At 40.3% G+C, this 19,959-nt stretch overlaps 1 protein-coding gene across 2 annotated transcripts in view; it reads right to left on the reverse strand.

Annotated features, from left to right (window-relative positions):
* AGAP1 (ArfGAP with GTPase domain, ankyrin repeat and PH domain 1) overlaps positions 1-19,959 on the reverse strand; it is a 471,115-nt gene that overhangs the window by 49,038 nt on the left and 402,118 nt on the right. For both annotated transcript variants that reach the window (XM_063317853.1, XM_063317854.1), the window contains one exon: positions 19,046-19,268. In XM_063317853.1, coding sequence (XP_063173923.1) covers positions 19,046-19,268 — 223 coding nt within the window. The remainder of the gene's footprint in view (positions 1-19,045; positions 19,269-19,959) is intronic.

Consider the following 19,959-nt stretch of genomic DNA (forward strand, 5'->3'; position numbering starts at 1 on the left):
ACAAATAGGCCGGATAATAGGCTCACTCATATATCTGGTCTTATCTGCTTTAAGACTTGCACTGCTTGTGTTTTAATTATCTTCTAGCCCCTTACATTGTGCTTTACTGCAAAGTTGGCTGTTTGGAAGCAATTGTGCAATACCATTCCATCTCATTATTGCAGAGCAGTTTAAGATTCTGACAGTACACAGGAATCCACTAGATTCCACAAGACTCTGGGTTAAAGGTTAACAAACCGAATAGCGACTGCCAATCACAATCTCCACTGGAAATTATCCGATCATGACCGGAAAACCCATTGTCCAGAAACAAATACTAAGGGAAGTGCATTGGTTTTGCATACATCTATAGGATTTCACCAAATTGTTTATAAATGTTTTCCTCAGACTAGCTGTTCATGTTTGAAACAGGCTATTCCAACCTTACTAGAAATATTCCAAACCTGAAATAACCCTGTTTTTTGCTCATAATGCCCATTTCAACCCAGGAATGGGACTGCTTTGAATTCACAACATTTATAAGGGACAGAACTTGTTTAAAACTTAAAAACTTTTGCACACTTTTAAAATCCAGAACCCTATAACAATATTGGACTGATATCATTCAGCTGAAAGATATGATAGATCTTTGATTTGAAGGATTATCTCCAAAAGTGGACTCGATTGGACTCAATCCCCCCAAGGGTTCATCAATTATTTAAAGTAACCCAGAAATGTAATTTTACAAGCTGTCTACAGTATATAAGGAAAAAAGTGGTATATGGAAAGGAAGGAAATTATGTAGTTTTGTGCCTGCCTACTCTAGGTTTTAATCACAATGAGTGATTTTATAAGGGCTCTCCAGTCATAAAACTTTCTGGTGTTTCTTGCTCTTTTCTACTTCTCCCTCTCAGCAGTAGGAATGTTGGTGGAGTCTGTGAAACCCGCAATAAGCTAACATTAGGTGATTCCTCCGACAATGCTGCATGTTCAAGTTCTCTTGCTTTTGCCACTAAACGTTTTATATCCATTTTCCTAAATCCTTGTTGTTGTTTCAGTGGATTTAAGCAGAAAAAACCCAAAATATTCTTAAACTGTTTCCCATTCATCCATAGAACACTGCTTTTTATGGTTCTGAGGTAACTATATGTATTAGGATAGTGTGTAGTTTGAATACGTTGAGTTCATATCTCATGCAAGCACAGCACCTCTCCACTATTAATTAAAGCATGCATATTTTTTTCAGATTTTCATGCAAGCCTAAAAAATGCTGCTGTTGCTTTAAGAGTGACTGTAAGATATGCTTGCCTTAATCCTTAATCATGGCAAATATTGGTCCAGAGTAGGAAAATCTCCATATTCTGCACTAGCTGAGGTTTCCAATTGTCTTCAAAGGCAATCCCACAGAAAGCATATCACTGTACTGTACTGCAATTAATTTCCACTAGTGCCATAGACTGTGTATCAACTGAAGCCAATGTAAGACACTCATCTGGCTCCTAGAAATCCAGGAAAGGCTATGGCAACTGAAAAGCCATATTCCTTCTCACCTTCAGTCTTCTAAGGAGATACAGAGAATGATGTGAAAAACCAATGAGTAATCTAGAAAAATCAATAGGATCACTTTCTCTTTTTATTTTTATTTCGGGATAGCTAAAGCTGGTTTTGAAAACAGTTGAAATGGATCTAGGTAAACAACTTAATCCAAAAGTATAAACCATAATTTTTTTAAGCACTTGTGCCAAATTAGCACTTGCATTAGGAAGTAGTCAAAAGTTTCCTAGTCAATTGGTTCTTAATGTTGGTCTTTAAAAGAGCCTATCAACAGTTTCCTTCAAGGTGGATGGTAGATATTACTTTAACAAAGATAATAATGATCATGCTGAATCTTTTGACTTTTAGCAGGAAGATGGGCAATGGACTGTCAAGAAGACAAACTTTAGAATGGATTGGCCCAAATTAAGAGAATCTAATCCAAGCAACTAAGGGAGCTTCTGGTATAGATTTGTTACTAAGAAAGCATCCAGATATTTGCAACTTTTTCCTCAATATGACATCCAAATATATAGCTGGCTCTAGACCACTATTGCCAGAAAGCTTACTGAATACCATGAATAACCTTGCTGGATAGCTTGCTACTAATACAATGTTGGCCAAAAAGGGAGCCCCACTGAGGCCAGAGAAGGGGGATGGAGATGCCATGCCACATATTTTCAAAGCTCTATGCTATGTTTTCATATGTTTTCAAAGCTCTAAGTTATATTTGGTCAAATATATATTTGGTTAAATATATATTTGGTTAAAAATATTGTGTGATATTTGTGTTGTGTCCATTACACTAACTGCTTCATCTCTGTTAGCTCTCTAGACAAATGAGAGCTAATGTGGAACTATTTAGGGAGAGATACCATGGTGTCTGCCTTGTCAAGAGCGCTAATCAATTCAGAATGCCAAAAATCAATGAGGACCATGAAGAGTCTGTCAAGTAATTCAGTATCACCTCAAATGCAAGCTGAAAATCCAGTGATTCAAACTGCCTCTTAGGGCAAACAAGTCCCCATAATTGCAGAGATGCTACATGACTTCAGATGCTGATGGTGCCAGTGGATTTCAGGCTTGCACTTGGATAGATCATCTCACCAGCTTTTTATCAGTATGTTCCTTTGTATATAATATTGTATTTACAATGCAAGTATACTTGTACCTAAACCAATAACTATCAAGTCACCAGTGCAACATGGCGCCAACCATATCTATCTATCTATCTATCTATCTATCTATCTATCTATCTATCTATCTATCTATCTATCTATCTATCTATCTATCTATATCAAATTTGTCACTGCCCATCTCCTCCGACCGGAGGGGCTCTGGGCGGTTTACAACACAGAATAAATATACAATAAAAACTCAAATAAAAATACAATAAAATTCCAATAAAATCCCATTAAAAACCAAAACAATTTCTTGACTACCCCAGCTCATAAAATCCAGATGGCTATGATCTCTTCAACCATCACGTAGGAGGGGCACTTCAAGGCACCAGCCAACCCCAAGTATGTCGATTCTCCTCCCTGCCCCAAGCCCGGTGGCAGAGCCAGGTCTTCAACTTCCTCCGGAAGGCTAAAAGAGATGGGGCTAATTTTACTTCCGGGGGCAAGATGTTCCAAAGGGTGAGCGCCACTGCCGAGAAGGCCCGCCTCCTGGACCCCGCCAGATGGAATTCTCTTATTGACGGGGTCCGCAGCATGCCCTCTCTGCATGAGCGGGTGGGACGGGCTGATGATACGGGGAAGAGGCGGTCCCTCAGGTAACTCAGTCCCATGCCATGTAGGGCTTTAAAGGTGATAACCAACACCTTGAATTGGACCTGGAAGCCAACTGGTATCCAATGCAGCTCATGTAGCAAAGGTGTTATGTGCGCCCTTCTAGGGGCGCCAAAAATAGCCCGCACAGCCGCATTCTGGACCAGCTGAAGCTTCCAGATACTCTTCAAGGGTAGCCCCATGTAGAGTGCATTGCAGTAGTCTACAGTCTATATGGGAGATAACAAGGACATGAGTGACCATCCGAAGGGCTTCCTGATCCAGGAAAGGGCACAACTGGTGCACAGCACGAAGCTGTGCAAAGGCCATTCTGGCCACGGCTGCCACCTGCTCTTCCAGCAGGAGCCGTGAGTCCATGAGGACCCCCAGGTTACGCACCGGGTCTATCTGGGGCAGTGCAACCCCATCCAGAACTAAAGCTGACAAAGTCCTGGATACGGAGGAACCCTTAATCCACAGCCACTTCGTCTTACCAGGGTTCAGCTGAAGCCTGTTGTTCCCCATCCAGACCCCTACAGCCCCCAGGCACCGAGAGAGGGCAGTCACAGCATCACTTACCTCACCCGGGATGGAGATATACAATTGATCATCATCAGCATAGTGATGATACCTCATCCCGTGGTGACGGATGATCTCGCCCAGCGGTTTCATGTAGATGTTAAATAGGAGAGGAGAGAGGACCGAGCCCTGCAGCACCCCACAAAGGAGAGTTCGAGGGTCGGATCTCTCCCCTCCTATCACCACTGACTGGGACCGGCCCTGGAGGAAGGAGGTGAACCAGCGCAAAACTACGCCGCCCACCCCCAACTCCCTGAGCCGACCCAAAAGGATACCGTGGTCGATGGTATTGAAAGCTGCTGAGAGGTCAAGAAGAGCCAGGATGGATGCACTACCCCCATCCCGCTCCCGCCAGAGATCATCCATAAGTGCGACCAATGCCGTTTCTGTCCCATATCCTGGCCTGAAACCTGACTGAAAGGGGTCTAGATAATCCGTTTCCTCCAGAATCTTCTGGAGTTGTAATGCCACCACTTTCTCAACCACTTTCCCCAAAAAGGGGAGGTGGGAGACTGGACGAAAATTATCCAGTACAGTAGGGTCCAACAATGGTTTCTTGAGGAGGGGTTGTACCAGTGCCTCCTTAAAGGCAGCTGGAAACACCCCCTCCCTCAAGGATGTATTAACCATCGCCTGGACCCAACCACATGTCACCTCCCGAGCTTCTTTCACCAGCTAGGAGGGACATGGATTTAATTGGCAAGTGGTGGTATTTACTGTCTGGAGGATCCTGTCCACTTCCTCGGGTCCAACAGGATCAAACTGTTCCCAGATAACATGGTAAGTACGATCCCTTGGTATCTCCACAGACCCTGCCTCATGCTTGGAGTCTAGCGTAGAGCAGATCCGAGAGATTTTGTCTTGCAGATGCTGCGAGAACTCCTCTGAATGGCCCTGTAGGTGGGTCACTGCACCCACCTTCCCCAAAAGGAATTGAGTGATTTTAAATAGGGCCGTTGGGCGGCATTCTGCAGACGCAATAAGAGCGGAGAAGTATTGATGCTTCACCGCTTTTATCGCCACCAGGTAGGCCTTAATAGTGGCTCTAACCAGTGTTCAGTCGGATTCGGTCTCTGTCTTCCTCCAGCGGTGCTCTAGACATCTCTTAGTCCTCTTCAAAACCCTGAATGTGCTTCTCCCTCCCTCCCTCCCTCCCTCCCTCTATCTTTGTGTGAACTAGGGAGCAGCTTGTATGAGACATTTATTCATGTTACTTTCTTAGGCTGGGCTCAGGCCGCTTTTATCTGACTGTTGTCTTGGTAGCAGCTCTTCCTCCTCTCCTTCAAGACCATTCCTTTTGCCCTCTACATTCATTCCTCTCTTTCAAGGCCATTCCCTCTTCCCTCTACTTCATTCAGTACATAAACATACATTTTGACTCAGTTTCAATTACTGCCTTTTGCACCCAAACCCATTCCAATTATTTCAGTATTAGATACTTTTGAAATGTAACTGATAGAATATTGGTGATTAGCTAATACTACCTACAGTATATTACACATTGACTACCCATACAACACTTTGATAAAAGTGCTATGCCCTCAGCACCATTTTCTATTATTTTCCAAGTTTTGGATTAGTTTCTCAGACAAAAGATACTTGGTTTTCTGTCCCAACTGCTACCCCATGCCAGGTATGCTTGATAAATACCAGCTGTCATTTGAGCTGCCACTTCCTTCTTGTCAAGAAGAAGCAATCCTAGGAGAATAAGACGGAATTCAAAAGGCAGAAATGTGGCTTGTTTCCTCACTTCCCTTATCCTGAGTTGCATGTCGAGGAAAAATGTTTCAATGGACACAGTTCACCCACTGAAATTGCTTGATGTTTACAACATTTGGGAACCCAAGATGGAGAAAAAGGATCCACTGAGGTTTGTTTGCTGAATGACTAACTGTTATTTTATAGCAACAAATAAAGGGCACATAGAACTGTGCATTTCTGCCAATCTGCAGCAGTAAATTGTAAGATGGGAAGTAAAATAGTATTAATTAAAACAATATTGGCTAATCTATATTCTAATATACCAATAATGGCAATGACACCCCTGGATGTCATTGGCTGAACTTCTCTAAGCAGAGAGAGGAGCAAGACAGTCAAAAGCAGAACCATACATAGACTAGAAGTAAAGGATGAGGCAGGTAAAATAAGTAGAAGATGAGTTGTGAAACTCATGATGGAACATGATGCTTACATAGGGATTTGAAGTAAGTCAAACCTTTGCCCTTTAAAGCTGAATAGATAAACACCTGAGATAACCTTTTCATAACTATTGAATCTGGAGTAACAGCCAAACATGGTTACATTTTTGAACCATATTACCCTTGTAATAAGGTTCAAAATATGTAGCCTATATTGTAGATATGGAAGGCCTGAAAAAATTATTTGTTTAACTTCATTCACCTAAGTGTACTGAAGAAGGCATACCAGCTTTATGTCATCCTGACTGGGATGATGAAAGCACTCCACTGCAGTGTGATATCTAGAAGGCTATGATTTACTGGAAAGTAATAAGATACCACATTACAATGACCTTAAATGTGAGCTTATTCTAATCTTCATCTTCATATTTACTAATAAGCTATTTGCTATAATATACTCAAAGACAAGTTAATGAGGATAGCTCAGCCATGTGAGAGACAGAATTACAATACTCAGTGTAAATTAAGAAGGCTCCTTAACTAACTGAACTTGCTAAAATATCCTATGTAAAATCTGGGTCCCACAGCAGCTGTTTGATCCATGGAAGCACAGCTGTCTAAACTTTATTGGTACTAAATGTCATGCTTGCACACAAATTGGATGTCTGGAAAACCCAAAGGTACATCTTGGTCCGTTAATGCTATCATATACAATCATATTCTCCAATAAGATGTGAAAACTGAAATGGAAAATGTCAACAAACCCTGGCCACAGCAAGGGCTGGGGCATGCCCACTGACAAGCATGCCACAGTGACAAAAATTTACTTTGAGTTGTAATTAGTGACACTGTCATTTTCGTTTGCTGCTGCCAATTAATTTAGCCTGTCAAACAGAAAAACAGCAACATTCACATGATAATTTATATATGGGGAGATGAGGCTAGCAAAGCTATAGCTGCAGCCAACAGAATTCCCTTGGAGCACTTAAAAAATAAGATAAAGGGAATGGGGGTGTGCGTGGGGGTGGGTGGGAAGAAAGTTAAACTGTCCTTGTTATAATTGTTAATGCTGATCGCTCAAGTAGAAGACGGGCTGATTAAAACTCCAAACGAGCCCCTAGCTCGCTTATATCTCAGAGTCCAAAATGATAGAATCAGAAGAGTTTATTCATACCATTAAACCCCAGAGAACTTAATTGAAAGAAGAGCACAGCCCGGACCTTGACAAGCGGGAGGTCACAGTAATTGCTGCCGGACATATTTAACATTAAGATAATCAGGCCATTAATTACCCTTTGGATCATTAAATCAGCCAGTTGCAAAATGAAATTTCTGCCTCTATTACTCACTTGAGAGACCACAGGGGTGGCTTTTAATTTATCAGTGAGCTTGTGATACAAAGGACCAGGCATGGAGAAGGGGGAGAGGCTGTGGGTTTGCTTCAGCAGAAGCAGGAATATCAATCCGCCATGCTTGATGATTGTGGCAAATTAACTAGGTAAGATAACCTCAGCTTCTAAAGGCAGAAGCTAGAGGTATGTAAATAGATGAGGGCAGACAGGGAGATCAGAAGCTGCACACCACTTAGCAGGATAATAAAGGAAATCATCCTTGATTATCAGTGCTAATTTGGACACTGCCGGTAGCTTGTTATGCGTGTTCTGAGTAGCATTTAATTAATTCAATTGCTTGTTAATGAGGGAAGTGACATGTGGGGAGCAGATGCCACCCAATTGCAGATGGGTTCTGGTCAGCCCATCACAAAGTATTTTTGTTAAGGTTCTCCCCCACACCCCCATACAACTGGGTAAGGTGTCAAGCATGAATGAGCATTCAGAAGGGACAGAACACTGACCTCATCAGGCAAAGATGGTAAGAAATAATAAAGTCTGACAACAATGGATATATAGGTATTACCATTCCTAGAGGCTATATCTGTAACGGTACTTACAGCCTTATGCCAGAAATTCAAGACTAACATGACTACACCACCGATGATCTAACAAGGCAACAAAAGATTACCATGCAACTACGTACATCTGAGCTACTCTGTGTTTTGCTAGTATGCCCCAGTCACTATTCCTAATTAGAATACAGATATGCAAGTCCAACCTTAGAAGGGTTTAGCATTTGTTTCTGGCATAGTTTGGTCTCAAATGTGGCCCACTCAGTAGCATCAAGGAGGACTTGAGTCTACAGATCTGGGTAGTTAAAGAGACTGTGCCTTCTTCAAAAAGAACTTCTGTATACCAGCAATAGCATTTTACTGAAGTATGGAGTCCTCTCTTCAAATTGACAGCACTGCATCACTTGGTTACTGGAATGAAGGCTGGACTGCAAAGGACTGCCTGTCTATGAATGACGTGGTTGCTGTGGTTTTCCAGCCAAACATGCTTCAGGTTCTCCAAGCCTTTTAGATTGTTTGATAACATCTGAACTTTTGAGGAAGTGTCATGGAAATCATCACAAAATGACTGCCATTTTGAGATTTCCACTCACAAAATGGTTGATGTAGTACATGTAGCCAGTTATAAATATGCATGTCATAACAAAGAAAACTGGGGAGGCTAAGAGAGAAATAATTTGCCCCCAAAAACTGAATGTAAGTCAGACCCTACAAAAGCACACACATTCTTTTGAATCCATGATTTTCTCTCTCATCTCACCTAGCATTATCATTTCAAGTCCCTTTTCATCTCACATTCCTATAATAAAATATCCACTCATTCCAGTCATTTATTTCTTTTCTCTTTATCTTAATGTCTTATCTGTGGATGTGATACTCTTGATATTTAACTAACAGCTCATATGCTATGGTGCTCCTTATACTATAGAGTGTCAGCATCTGGCTCACTTTGCCTGGTCTTAGAAGCTAGGCAGGTTGGGCCTTGTTAAGTTTTGTATGGGAGACCAAAAGTTATATTATTCCAAGGAGTCTGCGACGATTATTATTACTATAATTTTATTTATTTAAATTTATTGGCTGCCCATCTCCAATGGACTGGGCAGTGTACAAAACTAGAAAAAAACATAACAACAGCTATACAGGTAGTCCTCATTTATCAGCTGCCTCATTTAGCAACCATAGTTATGACAGTGTTTAAAAAGCTTTGCAACCAATCCTTGCATTTACAACTGTTGCAGTGTCCTGTGGTCATGCGATTGCCATTTGGGTGCTTTGCAACTAGCATGTGTTTACGACCGTTGCAGCATCCCATGGTCATGTGATTGCCATTTGCATGGTTCACAACTGGCTTGCAACAATTAATAGAGAACATGGAAGTAAAATCATAAGTCACAGTCATGTGATGTTTTGCTTAGTGACTGGGGTGCTTAACTTAATGACCAAATGGGAAGTAACATTGTAAGCCTGTCGCACTCACATGATTTTCCACTTAGCAACCAAGTTGCTGGTCCCAATTGTGGTAGCTAAGCAAGGACTACAAGTAATAAACAACATGTATGCATGTTTAGGATTAAGTACTTATATGGGAGAACTGAGTAATATGGGTACAAGAGTTAATAACTGTTGTGGTCTTGTGTTTGAGCTTTGTCTTCATCACCATTATTTTTACAGAGAATGATCATGATTGGCCGTTTTCTTCTTTTTGATCACTTTCAGATTTGGCCCATGTTTCTTACAGACCTGTCTGGTGTCAGTGGAATCTCATTGGTTTCAGTAGCATTTACTTATTTATCTTACATGCCACTTCAATCAAACCAACTCTGAGTGGCTTTATTCTAAGAACTTGTTGACACTGTCAGAACCTGAGAGTAGCAAAAGTTCTGATCTCCAGCTGGTAGGAACATTAGTGGCATGGTATCAGCCATTTTTAATGGCTGCTCCCAAATATACAGTAATGCAACTTCTCTATTTAGTATGTTGCAATGTTTTATCCAAAGGGCTTCCAATGTGTTGCTCTAAATTGGGAACAGCAATTTCTTTATCAAAGCTTGCCAAATTGTCTAACATATGCCCTTTTCTAGATTTTGTGTCTACTGAACAAAAGAATACAACACAATAATGATACTTGCAGAAGGTGGCCAGTGTCAATTCATGCCTCTCATCCCACCCCCAAGAAATAATGCAAATGAATAGAAAAGAGATGTATGAACAGAAAGAGAGAAAGAATGAGAATGCACCTGTATATTATGTGTGCTCTGGAAATCTCTAGCCAACCTGCTGCTGTTGTGTTATTCTGAGGAGAACTGAGGAGAGACAAAGGGCATGTGTGATATGTTGTAAAGGGATCCCAGCAAAGACTCTAAGCTCCAAAACGTTATAGGTTTAGAAGCTCTGTGCACATGCAGAACCCATTCTTGTGGGAATCAGAAATCAGAATGAGCATCTGATTAGGGTTTTTGCTGCTGCTTCCTGAGTGCTACAGAGGCTGCAAGGATCAGCTGACTGATCTCTAACAACTATTGCAAAGAAATACCACTGGCAGATAAAGGGAGCAACCATAATGTGGTTAAGATGGCCAAACTGTTCATGGCTCATTTTAAAGAGAAGCACATATCTATCCCTACCAATCCTTTCAAAACTAACTTGAAGTGTGATGGAGGTTCATTAAAGTCACCATGTTAGGACATTACCTAGACACCTTACTATCTTTTCAAAATTGGATGAACAATCAGAATGTCAATATAAAAATTAAAATCCTATAAGGTAACAACCAGATCAATTATTTTGGATTTAAGATTATTCAAAGATAATAGTCACTTAACTATATATCTATATCTATACACACACACACATCATATAAATATAAACAGATACATATATTAAATACACACACACATTTAAAAACCCACATAGAAATTAATTATGCAAATATGACAGCACTCCCTTCCCTCACAAAATGTTAGAAACAATTTGCCACTATGTCAATTTCTAAGAACCCAATGTAATTTTTCACTGGAATTGCATTACATATTGTATTCCAATGCTTTAAAAGTATAGTTACAGGCAGTCCTCACCAACAATAATTGAGACCAGGAACTCTGTTGCTAAGTGACATGGTTGTACGGCCCAACGTCACATGACCGTGCCAACTTACGATGGCAGTTCTGGCAGTCCCAGTTGCCGTCATTAGGTGAATCCCACATGGTTGCAGGGTCCCGTGGTAACTTGATCACCATTTGCGACCTCTTGCAGGCTTCACCATTGACTTTGCTTGTCAGAAGCTGGCAGTGAAGGTTGCAAATGACGATCATGTGACTGCAGGACGCTGTGACATCCTAATTGCGAGCTGGTCTGAGTGCCTGAATTGCAATCACGTGACTGTGGGGACACTGTGACAGCTGCAACTATGAGAACCCGTCATAAGTCCCTCTTGTTCAGCACTGTTGTATCTTTGAATGGTTGCTGAACAAGTGCTGTATATGTTAAGCGAGGACTACCTTACAAGAAGGTATCTGAGCTCCATGGTGGGTGCCAATTTTGACAAAGCAAAGCAAAGCCCATGGAAACAACTTTTTGACACTTAGAAACACAAAGAGAATGAGCAAATTACACCCATCTCTCTTACCCTAAGCTGCAGTTTCCTCCTTCCCTCAGTGGCTCCACTTCCCTCCCAAGGGAAAGCAGACACAAAATACTAGTTAAGTTTTGCCTACCCATAATCACCAATACTTTCTCCTCATAACAGACCTACACCCTCTTCAGCTTTCCTAACATATCCAAATAATCCTTACAACCCTCTTACAACCCTCAGGTCAATCTGTGGCCTGTGGAACACCTTCCCCCATAAGCTGGCAGTCCCCTACCCTCCCAGCTTTCCAGAAAGTCTTGAAGAGCTGGCTCTTCCCCCAAGCTTTGGGTTAGGGTGAATCTGGAGCCTGGTCAGTCTAAATCTTGCTGACTGGAGGAATGTGTGTTTTGGGGGGCACCGGGAGTTTCTGATGCTGGTTTCTGTTTTTATTGCTGTTTCTGTGAGTTGCCCATAGAAGGCTTTTAAATAAATAAATAATCTGAACTTTCTTTTTTCTGACAAAGTTCCAATAGTTTCGTACCTTCTATTCTTCTTTAGCTATATGCCACTCCTTACATTTTCTAAACATGCCCTTTTTTCTCTTCAACATTTTAGATAGCTCTGCATGTATAAACACTGGTCTCTGTAGATTTCTCCAATTTTTCCTTCTTAGGCCAATCACTTTCACTTCTTCAACCTATTCCTCCATGTTGGTGAGAATTAGGTCTAGGACAGCAGACTCTTGTTCTTTCTTTCATCTGATAAATGAAATTCTCAATGAGAGAGGACAATAATTTGTTGGACCTCTGACTCTCGGCTAACGGAACTTCGGCATTATCACTATTCAGTGTTCCTTTGAAAGACTGGTCACCTGATGCAGAAAGACCTCATCCATATCTCTGTCTGCTCAGGTATCTATAATATTTCTCTCTCCTTCTATTCTTATGCAAATAGTTCCAACAGGATCTCCATGCTGTGATTCCTGACTTACTATGCAAGTATATATTTTCTTTACATACAATGCAACAGCCCCACTCTTTCTCTTACTCTTGTTCCTTTTGAATAAATTGTAGTCTTCCAGTGCTGGGTGCCAATCGTAAGTATTATTCCCCCCAGGTTTCAACAATATCTAACACATCACAGGCATCATTATCTTCCTAGTTAGGATCTCTGGTTCTTTCTGTTTATTTTCCATATACTATTGGTGTTGAGACATTTGATGTTTTCAGTGGGAGCACTACTGTTGTACTTTTCTGTGAAATTATGATGGCCTCCCCACTTTATCTTCTGTTTTCTTGGCCTCAATCCTTGGCTGCAAATTTGGTTCTGGGCTTCTTTGGATCACACACTTCTGCATGATTACCTCTGCTAAAGGAAGCTGTTCCTGTTCTCTGGTGTTTTGTTTCTCTGCCCTTCCTGGAGAGTTTCAGCTGCCTGGTGTAGGAAATTCTCACATCTGACAGATCACAACAATGCTTCAGTCCCTGTCCATGTTGCTTGCAGTCTCACCTGCTGATTGTTGCAGCAGATTAGGGTTGGAGGGTGGCTATAGTCTATGGGAATTACGTTTCATTAACCAAAAGCAAAATTTGGCAGCTAGCTTGCTGACTGTTGCAGGGTACAGGAATTATATGATGTTTGTATTGAAAGATCTATACTGGCTATCATTTCCCTTTACTGGGCCCAATTCAATGCGTTCAAGTCCTTAATAGCTTGAGGCCTGACTATCTGCAGAACTGCCTCTTGCACTAGGAACTTGCTTGGCTACTTAGATCAGCAGAAGAGGCCCTTTTGAAGATCTCTTTTGCTAGTATGTGGGAAAGGCCTTCTCCTGCGTGGCTCTCAGGCTACAGAATGTACTCCCTACAGATGCACATGGCCCTTATTTTCCCAATATTGAGAAAGATGGTTAAAAGACATTGGATCCTTGAATCAAATATATTTCAAAGTGTGGAAAATAACCCTGCAGCAAAAAAATCTTAAATAATCCTTTAGTTAAAGATAGTTTTATTCACATTTGTCTGCGTTTTGAGTTATAATATTAAAGTAATGCCTACTATATAAATACTATCTGTACAAATGTCCTACTGGATATAAATATTGAAAATGAATATTGAAAATGTTGTATCTTTCCTTACAATTATAAATATATATATTTATATTTTTGGTGCCCTTCAAGACAGGTGTGGCCTGTTTCCCACCAGCAAGGGGGTTCCTTGGTTGAATCCCCTTCTGAGGCCAAGGTCTCTCCTTCCAGCTTTACCTTCCCACTGGTGACAGTGGCTTTGCGTTTGGTGGATGGTGACTTGCTAGGTTTGGGTCCCGGCTTAGGAGAAGGGGTTGCTGTGGTGCGCAGGCCCTTGGTCACCCGGTGCCCCTCTCTTCCGTACTTAAAACAGAACCCCTCTTTCAGGCGGCGATCTCTTTCCTCTTCCCAAAGCTTCCATGAGGTCGGCTTTACTCCAGTGCTCCCTGCCTGGGCCAATTTCCTCAGAGTCGGTTGTAGATGTCGCTGCTTTTTCAGGAGAATCTTACTGTTCTCCACCATACCTGCCAAGCAGATCCACTCTTTCAGCTTTTCCGGGTCCCCTCTTGACAGGCACTGTCCTAACAGCCAGGAACCACGCTGAGACAAGGAATAAGTCTCTAGTGTTTATTACTGCTACATTAGACAGAAAATCCTAGCAAACTGAAGAAGCGGGGGAAAAACCCAGACAGATAAACCCCAAAAGTCAAGGCGGGTCTGTTCCGTGTCTTTGAATGGCTGCTTAACTCCTCAGTACTACGCATGCGTTTTCCCCCCTGGATAGGGGCCCCCTCCTGCTCACCATCAGTACTCATGACAGGCACCCCTCTAAAATGTCGGGCTGCAACCCCATCTGGAAATACTGTACTTTTAAGGACTCAAGCCACTCGATCAGTCTCCCTGCTAGACTTTTAAATTCCATGGCATATTCGGATAATGATCTCATTCCCTGCTTGATGTATTGCAGGTTGGTTTTGGCTTTGATCTTGGCCAGCAGGTCCTCGAACCTCTCTCTTAGGGCAGTCATGAACTCATTGGAATCCCCAAGTTCTGGGGTGCCGGCATCGTGTAGGCCTACCATCCAGTCAGATGCCTCAGACTCCAGGTGGGCTGACACGTACCTCACTTTGGCTTCATCACTGGGGAAGGACTCCCTGAATCCTTCCTTGAACCCACTTATATGAGTCAGGAAACATACCAGTTGTTTTGGGTCCTCCCAAACTTTACCTTTAATTCGCAGAACCCTGTTGGGCTCTCTCTAACTCTGGCTCGCTGTGTGTTGACTCATCATTGCAGATGAACACAATCAGACGATTCAGCAATCATTTGATTGTGGAGTCTGACATATATATAGTACTATGTATGTTTTTCATTGCTTCTATATATTTTCTCTTTTTAATTTTGTTTTTTATTATGCTTTTTTCCCAATGTTTTGCTTTAGTAAATATGAAAAAAGGAAGGGAAGAAATGTAACTGCTGTACCCTACCTCAAGATACTGGAGTGAATTGCTACTAGTTTTCTGCTGAAACATAATAATTTATACATACAGTATATGAACTCAGTCAGCTCCAGAAGGGCAAACATTTAAATCACACTCATATATTGCTTCCTTTTGGAAAAGACAGCAATTTGGACATTGCCAAAAATACAAGCATCATTTGTATGCAGAAAGCATAACCTGAAATGTCCCTCAAATCATACAACCAAGCTAGTTCCAGATCAGTAGGAAGAAGCACACATGCATCAAATCTTGTGTCAATTCCTGTTAACTCTCCAAAAGTGCTATATTTTTGATCAAGGAGATTTCTGTCTGACTGCACCTGCTCATCAGACACCATTTCATTGCCACACAAGTCAAAATCAATGCTGTGGATATCTGCTTAAACTGTATCAATAACATGACAGGAAAAAAAATCTGGATTTGAACCCCAATTTATTTAATTGTCATAACATTGATCAACTTTAATCTGACCTGCATTACAGAAGAAAGATTTAAGGGCACATACTCCATAGACTTTAAATTTAATATTGAATATACTTGGAAAAAATGTCAGCTGTTGTACAATCCATACTAAAAGATTTGCTTTTTTCTCTTTCCTGGGAGTAATTAAAAGATGCTTTTCTTGACTAATGATCCCCTATTTAGAAATGGGAAGTCGATATTCCTCCTGCAGCAGTCAGCTTCAATTTGTCACACCGCTCTAGAAGTCTGAAAGAGGGTTCTCTGGGTTGTTTGGTAATTGCTGAAGCCAATCATAAGCTTTTAAAGCTGACCTAATCAGAGGTCCATAGACAACAATCAGAGGCCAGGTGGTCCTGCTTGTCGTGAAGTTTTGAAACTTCCCCCTCACCCCTTGCCTTCCACCCCCATTTTGGCTATTTTACGAATTTTCTATGCTTTGTCTTTGGTATAAAAAATCCTCAATGTATGCTGTAGATGGTTTACTATTTTTCTGTATAGGACTTACTTACTTACTTACTTACTTACTTACTTACTTATTTATTTATTTATTTCTCACATTTCTGCACTGCCCATCTCGCAAGTGACACATATGTGCTTAACATTCAGAATAGCTTCCATTTTGGGGGGCTGACGACGATTATGATATTTTTATTCTGCCCTTTTTAATATATGTTTGGTCAACTCAAGGTGGTGAACGTACCTAATACTCCTATCTCCTATTTTCCACGCAGCAACCCTATGAGGTGGGTTGGGCAGACAGTGACTGGCCCAAAGTCACCCAGCTGGCTTTCATGTCCAAAGGAGGCCTCAAACTCAAGAGTCTCCTGCTTTCTAGCCCAGCACCTTAACCACTACACCAGGGTTTCTCAACCAGAGTTCCATGAGAGGTCACCAGGGGTTCCCTGGGAGATCATGATTTATTTAAAAAATTATTTCAAATTTGGGCAACTTCACATTAAAGAGGTAAGTTTCATCTTTATTTTTAGTTTAAGAACACTATTAATGCCTATACTGTATATAGGCCTACACATGAAACGAATATAATAATTTTGTAACTCTGGCTTATATTTGAGTCTGAATGTGCAGGGGTTCCCCAAGGCCTGAAAAATATTTTAAGGGTTCCTCCAGGGCCAAAAGGTTGAGAAAGGCTGCACTATACCAAACTGGCTCTCTCTGGATATAATTACTTCTTTTGACTGCTAGGTTATAATGTTGGTTTTCATTTTGCAAAAGTTAGTATCTTCTGAACTTTTAAAGTATCAGCTTAAATTACAAAGATGAAAATTCCCACAAATTGTCTAAGTGCGAGGTCAAGAGAAAAACACCTGATATACCTTTCCCTGGGCCCCTGAAGTCATTGACTTGGGTTGTATCATGTAATATTTTGGCAAGGAGAGGTTTGCTGTTCTTTGCCTAGTCCAGCCATATATTGGATAAGATAGTCAAGTATATAATGGAGTAGAGAAAAGAGAAGATTTTGGCAAATAGGAATGGAGAGCTGGAAAATGGGACAAGTAGAAAATTGGATTCAGAGAAATAAAAACAGGAAAGAACGCTTCCATTTGGATTACTGTATTAAGAAGAGAGTTGGTCTAAATAGCATCTTCCAAATCTGATTCTATGAGAAGTTGAAAAAAGGGTCAAAGTGGTTGATGGGAATGGGAGCAAAAGAAAAGTAAATGGAACTCATGTATCTGCCAAAACTCTACTTTAGTCTTTCATGGCTTAACTTTTAATAAAATGTTCTTTCACAATGTAAAACGATTATATCCTAAAGTACTATTTCACAGGGGGAAAACATACTACTCTTTTCTAGCACCACTAAAAACTATCGGCTTGGTGATTTTCTGATATTTGGACTACATCTCCCAGACTTCACTGCCGGTATGGTATCCTTCTCTGCTTCTCCTTTTTAATATGACTGTTCTTCCCTATGCAACGTTTGATACTAAGAAGTAATAAACTGGACCAAGTCTACAGTATACCTATTTCTGAAGATGATGGTAAAGCTAAAATAGATGAACAAAGGAGCCCAGACTAGTCATTTCTTGATCAATATTGTTCAAATGAAGGTAGTAAGCAGTGACATAGCATACAAAAATAGGGGCATCTGCAGCAAACCAAGATTCCATCAAAATGACAAAACTTGTGTCATGATGTCACAAGGCAAGATCTGGCTCTTATCTACTGTTATGTAGCCTCATGATGCAAGTAAAAAAGTAGCAGATTTGTATAGCAGAGCATATTTTGGCATTCCGCCCCCACTCCCCCCTGTATACACTCCTGATGAAATGTTGAATATGAACCTGGCAGAAGCTAGAAAGTTATAATACACTTTGCTAATATTAATTTATCTACAGAGAAATATCAAACCCATCTGTATTCCTATTACAGCCCTACACTTGCAGACAACCCCCAACCTATAGTAATAAAACAACACATTTGAAAAATTGCCAGGGACATAAACACCATTGCTTAAGGTAGCTATTAAAAAGGTGTTTTTGAAGGTATCATGAGGGCAGGATTAAACGTATCACTGGATAATTTGAGCTTAATATCAAGCAGGAGAACAAAGTTTATTCCCCAATCCCATTTCAGAAAAAAAAAAAGAGCCAACAATACCTTTGTTCTAACTCTGTTAGTCCACCAATTTTAACCCACTAAGGGGTAAAGGGACATGGAATGTAGAATGAAAACTTTTAACCCTGTTCACATCATCCCAATTTAAAAAATAGACCTGATCCACTTTCGTAATGGCAATGGCAGAACCAACAGTGGGGAGGAAAGAGAGAGAAATCACTCTTTCTTTGAATAGGAAATGTAAAGCATAACATTTATATTACGTGTGAAGCAAGATTAACTGCTTCAACTCATCCAATGCTTGAAACAAGCTTGATCATTCTGGCTTGTTTTGAAGCCCTTAACCATACTTCCTGAGTGGTTTTAATTGGAATCTATATTGAAATACTTAATTCTGGGTCCTTTTATCACTTAGGCAAAAAAGTGAAGCAGCTAGAAAACAGCTACTGCATACTAGTGCATACAGCTTATGCATTTTGGTAGTTTTCAAACTCTGGATCATCAATTTAGCAAAATAGGGCAGTGTTTCATAAATTATACATAATAATAAAGGCAGGATGGATATATATATATATATAAATAAATAAATGTCAAACACCTTCGTAAAGCTGACTTACTCTGTAGTCATTTTTTTCATTTCCTTTAGGTACTGTATTAGACTCATGTAATTGTAATTGTGTTTTTTATGATTTCGTGGTTATGTATTTTTATTTTGTACCATAAATGCTTTATTTTTATATAAAAATACAGTGCATTACTGTAAACCACCAAGTCTTAGCAGCAAGTAAAGAATCAATGTGACCAAGATGTTTTAAGCAAGAGGTTGCTCTAGGTTGAGATGCAAACTCAAGGTTGAGATATCTAGAGAACTTGCTGTTCTCTATTGTCAGGTATCTCCCAAAGACTGAGATTTCCAAAATCATGTATTGCTTTTTGAAATTGGTTAGATGTTAAAAAATGCTTTTAAAATGCCATTTTAATGCATACTGAAGGAGCTTACCTCGTGGAGTCTGGAGCAGGTTTTGCACGGCCCTGGGTATTTTCTTCCCATACGCTATTTGCTAATTCATTTCCAATGGAGGACATTACTTTGATGAGTTCAACAGGCCAGTCATCCAAGTCAAGTGAACGGACACGTGATAAATGTGTACCAAGGTTTCGGTGTATCCCTGAGCATTCAATACAAATGAGTGCTCCCAGATTTAAACTTGCCCAGTCAGGATCTATGGATAAAGAAAACAAATGAACATTTCCTACTAATAATCTGTTCATGTCTTATTTATTTATTAACATAATGACTGAGCATTAAAGGCAACTCAAGACTTCAGATCTAATTCTAAAGTATGTCAAATAATTTCCAACCTGTGATTCTTAAAGGAAAATGTGTTAACTCCTATCCTCTCTCCCTGGAAGTAGTGTATCTCCTTTTTGTTTACAGTATACAGTATAGTATAGTAAGGAATAAATGAAACAATTTAAAGCCCTAAAGAATATAATAGTTATTACCCTATTCCTCCTACATACTCTGAGTGATAGAATGAAAAGGAGAATATTTTGACATGAAAGAAAATATACATCTTTTTTGTTGTTCTGAAGTAAAAATGACAGCAAAATAGGATGGCTAGAAAACTAAAGACAAAAAATGGCAAGCAAAGAAGAGAGCAATATTAGTCAAAGTTATAAAGGAGAAAAAAATCCAACCCAATTGAAACACACGTATTACAAGCTGTATTTCTAACAGCCATCATTAACAGCTTTTGCATATTCATTGTTTCATATTCATTTGTACACTATGCTTAACCAGATCAGTTCAAAGTGGCTGCATTCAGACAACATGCTAAGCTTGGTTAATTTTAGCCTTGATTAGGTGTACTTTGGGGGGAGTGACACAACATGCTGCTCAAACCTATCTGC

Source organism: Candoia aspera, chromosome 1, assembly GCF_035149785.1.
Source record: "Candoia aspera isolate rCanAsp1 chromosome 1, rCanAsp1.hap2, whole genome shotgun sequence".
NCBI classification, from domain to species: Eukaryota; Metazoa; Chordata; class Lepidosauria; order Squamata; family Boidae; genus Candoia; species Candoia aspera.